The following is a 5322-nucleotide window of genomic DNA, read 5'->3' on the forward strand; positions in this document are numbered from 1 at the left end:
GTCTGTATGACCAATAACGTTGATTTTTACAACTCATTAAAAATGAACTAAATGTTATTTTCACTTTGATAAGGAGGGTCATATTGTGTATATGCAGCTCAATAGTGTTAGATTGGATTTATTTTCATTTCCAGTCTGTAATGTGACAAGAGATCAAGATTTTGGAAAGGTATGAGGACTTTCTAAAGCTAGGTATGTCTATTGATTGGTTCACACATCTACAAAATCAGTTTGAATTGAAAAATGTTCCATCTTGTGTCAAATAATAATATGCAGTTAAAATGTGGTTAATTAATTAGAAAATGCCTCTAATAAATTAGATTATTATTTTAATCGAGTCCCACCACTAATTTGATCTGATGTATTTGTGACTCTTCTACTGAGACATGATGCAGATTGATTTACAGCAAGCCTGTGAAATGTTCTGACAAATACTGAAACGCTGCTGTTTCACAATAAAAGCACAGACACACAGAGCTACAGAGGGAGAAGGAGGAGCAACACAGGAAACAAGCAGAGGCTCAACGTCACAGAAGTGAAACCTAAAGTGTGAGGGATCGAGGACTGAGACGAGACAGAAAGTCAAAGTGAGTCCACCAGGAGTTTGTCAGCAACACAGCAGAGTCTCTACCAAACACTGGTGAGTACAGCTCATCATATTCACTGTGTGAGCAGCAGCTTTAACACTGAGCTTCATCGCTACTCAGCTGAAGCTTCACTCTCTTCATGTCACACTGACTCTAGTCAACTGGCTCACAACAGACCTGAGGCTGTTTGTCCACAGAGACACTATAGTCCACTTAAACCTGTCTCTGTGTCTCTGCTCAGGACTTTTATAACTCTCAGCTTCTCTCTACACTTCACCTCATTTCCTGGTTTTAGAGCCGTCAAGTTATCAACCTGCTACAGCTGCATTACTCTCTATTTCCTGCTGCTCTTTCACAGTAAGAGCTTAAAACTTTTATTGTGAAGCAGCCAGAGGAAATACAGTGTCCTTGTCACTAAGTGCAGCTTTCGAAACAGGAAATATCAGATTATCAGGTGTTTAATAGACAGAGCAGGTGTTTCAAAACAAAAAAAGGTTCTTTCTGCAGAGTTATTAAAAATAAATATAAATTTGAGATATCAGAGAGTGATTTTTACATGATAAATGTCTGTGTGAATATACCAACACATAATACATATGCACACAGAAACAGTAGGATTTTACATTATATTATCTACACAGAACATTTTTAGTTTGAAGTGAGAATCATGTTAAATAATTGTAATGACAATCTTGATCAAATGATAATATTGAAGCAGCTCTAGTCTGCCAATTCTTCTTCTTAATTAACAGCTCGGGAGGTCAGTGATTGGTTAGTTTGGTCTTAACTTCCTCTTCTCTGATTGGTCTTTTATACTTCAAATGTATTAGATTGGAAAAGCACAAGGTGGTGTTAAATGACAAAACAAATCACCAGGTGTTTAATAATCTAATTTTAGAACAGCACAACCAAAAGTTTCAGACTCTATGTTAAAGCAGAACTATGCAGGATTTGGGCTGTAATTATTGTGGCTCAGAGTCACTGTGATGGTAGAGCGACCTCTTATGAGGTGAATGGGGTCTAGGCCAATGCGCTCACCCCCCCCACTGGCTGAAAACCGCACTTGCAAGATCAGTCGTCCGTCTCGGTGTCACAAATCTCGTCAATGGATAGAAGTATCGCGAGAAACTGCCTTACGGCAGTACGAGATAAGAACGCATATGACGTCATGCATGTCATGAATCGTGATTGGTTTGAGTTCGGAAAGTCGGAGGAAACCATGGAAACATGAAATGTTTGTACTGAGGAAGTTCAGCTTGTGGCTAACGGGGAGCTAATGCTAACACAGACACACACACCATGGGTCTTTTAGAAGATAATGTAATACATCATGACACACACACACATCTTCGCGTTTTGGAACATTTATTCATCTGTGTGTATGTCTGTGTCTTTGTGCCTGTGTGTGGCTGTATTAGCGTTAGCTCTGTGCTAGCGTTAGCTCCGTGTTAGCATTAGCTCCGTTAGCTCCGTGTTAGCATTAGCTCGGTGTTAGCAGGGCTTAGCAAACAGCAGTAAACACAAGCACGTGTAGGGGGCGGAGGTGGTGGCGGCGAGTTTTTTTTTTTTTTTTACGACAGTGACATGTGCCTCCCAGAACTGTGGGGGAGCTCCGGAGAGGGAAAAAAAGAGAAACCAACGAAGGAGCGAGCTATTTCCGGCCGACTTGCATTGTTCTGCTTTAAGGATAAATGTTTATACGAGTCAGCCCCGCCCCCAAGATAGAGAACCAAGGTAGGCTAGGAGATCCTAGAAAGTTTTTGAGCAGGCCACATTTTGAAAATAGAGAACTCAAAAGTCCAAGCCCCTTTCCGCAGACTTCTCTCCAAAGCCACGCCTCAAGAGCACAGAAACAGGAAATGCTTGTTCAGCGTTGGGTTGACATCAAGGTGAAGCCCCACTACACCAGACAGTATCGGGTCGCTCTGCAAAGGCAATACCTTGTGGAGTGACCCAATGTAATCCCAATGTGAGCAATGTGGCTTTCCATGATACTGCCGTGTGTATTGGGGCTTCAATGCGCAGCATCATTATCATTCTGCCAACTTTTTCTTATTGCTCATATATGGGTCAGAAAAAAACTGACATCATAATAAACCAAACAGCATCCAGCTTAGAGGTACACTGCCACCTACCTGGTGTTGTCTTTCCTACAGTGTAACATGTCGAATACTCTGAGAATGTGTGAAATTAGTGCACGAAAAGCAAAGATCGGATGTTGTTTTTACAGGATTGTCCGTTCCACAGTTGACTGAGTTTTTTCATTTTTGTGAAAAAGTTTTTAATTAATCGATTGCAATCAGGTTGTGAAGAAGATTTCAAGCAAATCAGTCAAAAATATCTCCAACCCTACCTTCACATTATTTTAAACTCATGTGTTTGTTTTCTCTCCCTCAGTGTGTAGACATGTCTGCTGCTGGTCACCTGAGGTCTGAAGATCAGTTCCTGTGCTCCATCTGTCTGGATGTCTTCACTGATCCAGTCACCACATCATGTGGACACAACTTCTGTCAGAGCTGCATCACTCAGCACTGGGACGTTAGTGACAGGTGTCAGTGTCCCATCTGTAAGAGGGTTTTTGAAACAAGGCCTCAGCTTGAGATCAACAGGTTCATCTCTGAGGTTGTTGCTCAGTTCAGACGTGAAGCTCAACAGAAAACCAGCAGCAGCAGCTCAGAGCAACAAGTTTCCAAACCAGGAGAAGTTCCCTGTGACGTCTGCACTGGAACCAGACTGAAGGCCCTGAAGTCCTGCCTGGTGTGTCTGGCCTCCTACTGTGAGACTCACCTGGAGCCTCATCTGACACTGTCACGTCTGAGGAGACATCAGCTGATGGAGCCTGTGGAGAACCTGGAGGACAGGATGTGTAGGAAGCACGATAAACCTCTGGAGCTGTTCTGTCAGACCGACCAGACATGTGTCTGCATGCTCTGCTCTGTTTTAGACCACAAGACTCATGAGTTTGTTCCTCTGAGAGAAGAATATGAAGCAAAGAAGGCAGAGCTGCAGAAGACAGGGGCTGAAACTCAGCTGATGATCCAGAAGAGACGACTGAAGATTGAGGAGATGAAACAGTCAGTGAAGATCAGTAAAGCTGCTGCAGACAGAGAGAAAGCAGAAGGTGTTGAGGTCTTCACTGCTCTGAAGGAGTCTGTTGACAGAGGCCTGAAGCAGCTCATCAAGGAGATCGAAGAGAAACAGAAAAGCTCAGAGAAACAGGCTGAAGACTTCATCACAGAGCTGGAACAGGAAATCTCTGAGCTGGAGAAGAGAAGCACTGAGGTGGAGCAGCTCTCACTCTCTGAAGACCACCTCCACCTCCTCCAAAGCTTCCCATCCCTGAAAGCTGCTGCACCCACCAAGGACTGGACTCAGGTCAGAATCCGTCCACCATCATATGAGGGGACTGTGGGGAGAGCTGTGTCCCAGCTGCAGGAGACACTCCGAGGACAGATGGAGGAGATGATGAAGGCTGAGATGAAGAGGGTCCAGCAGTTTGCAGTGGATGTGACTCTGGATCCTGATACAGCTCAATGTAAACTCATCCTGTCTGATGGTGGAAAACAAGTTCACTGTGGTGATGTGAAGAAGAAACTCCCAAACAACCCAGAGAGATTTTCTAATCGGTTTAATGTCTTAGGAAAACAGAGTTTCTCTTCAGGCAGATTTTACTTTGAGGTTCAGGTCAAAGGAAAAACTGAGTGGGATGTGGGAGTGGCCAGAGAATCGGTTGACAGGAAGAGAGGCATCTCATGGAGTCCTCAGAGTGGTTACTGGATGTTATGGCTGAGAAATGGAAGTGAGTACTTAGCTGGTGTTGACCCCGCAGTCGATCTCAGTCTGAGATCTGGTCCTGAGAAGGTGGGGGTGTTTGTGGATTATGAGGAGGATCTGGTCTCCTTTTTTGACGTAGATGCTGCAGCTCTCATCTACTCCTTCACTGGCTGCTGCTTCACTGACAAACTACACCCACTCCTCAATCCCTTTCCTAATCATGGAGGTAAAAACTCCGCCCCTCTGATCATCTGTCCTGTCAATCAAACTAAGTAGACCAATTAAATGACTAGTTTTTTTTTTATTATTCTGTCTCATGTTTAATGAAAATCAAACTTTTTGTTTATAAAGAAAACACCTGATTGTGTTATTGTGTTGTATGTAAATATTTTTTGTTGAAGCTGCACTGAAGAGTGAAACCTGATACGCTGAGTCACTTATGTAAGTATGTTGTGAAACACTGTAAAAATGATAATAATCATTCAAACAAAATTCTTTCTGCTTACATAGAATGTATTTTCCCACACATTTTACCACATAAATGTCCCAATATAAAGAGTGGTGTTGCAATTTGCTTAGTTTTGATAATTTCCTAAAATTTTCCTCTGTTAAACTGGTTTTTAAGTGTTTGCAGAACTTGCCACCAGATGTTTTGTGCAGTCATTTTATCAGACAAAATAGTGATAGGATCACCAGGGATACAGCGAGTGGTAACTGTAAAATCTTGCGCCGTAAAACATCCTTTGGGCAATCAGCCTTCTCTATAAAGGATTCTCAGATGTGAAATTCACTACTGACTAAAACCCGAGACATTGGGATTTTTAATACAAATGTTACTGTACGTCTGGCTGAAAGAAAATCAGAGCTGTACTGTATGCATTTTTAATGGGTCATTTTAGATGTATTGTACATTTTATTGTATTGGTATGTAATTTTGATTGGAATGTAATTTTGATGTATT

At 42.3% G+C, this 5322-nt stretch overlaps 1 protein-coding gene across 1 annotated transcript; it reads left to right on the forward strand.

Moving 5' to 3' along the window:
- The first annotated feature begins 526 nt into the window (after positions 1 to 526).
- On the forward strand, positions 527 to 5104 carry LOC146979266 (E3 ubiquitin-protein ligase TRIM21-like). Its single transcript, XM_085788977.1, has 2 exons — positions 527 to 640; positions 2985 to 5104. The coding sequence occupies exon 2, from the start codon at positions 2994 to 2996 to the stop codon at positions 4635 to 4637; it is 1644 nt and encodes a 547-aa protein (XP_085645103.1). The 5' UTR covers positions 527 to 640; positions 2985 to 2993; the 3' UTR covers positions 4638 to 5104.
- The last annotated feature ends 218 nt before the right edge of the window (positions 5105 to 5322 follow it).

The sequence above is a fragment of the Trachurus japonicus genome, chromosome 10 (genome assembly GCF_045865225.1).
Source record: "Trachurus japonicus isolate A0001 chromosome 10, Traja_1.0".
NCBI lineage: Eukaryota > Metazoa > Chordata > Actinopteri > Carangiformes > Carangidae > Trachurus > Trachurus japonicus.

Bases quoted from the DNA above. Each gene is read 5' to 3' on its own strand.
- LOC146979266 (XM_085788977.1), top strand. From the start codon at position 2,994: ATGTCTGCTGCTGGTCACCTGAGGTCTGAAGATCAGTTCCTGTGCTCC.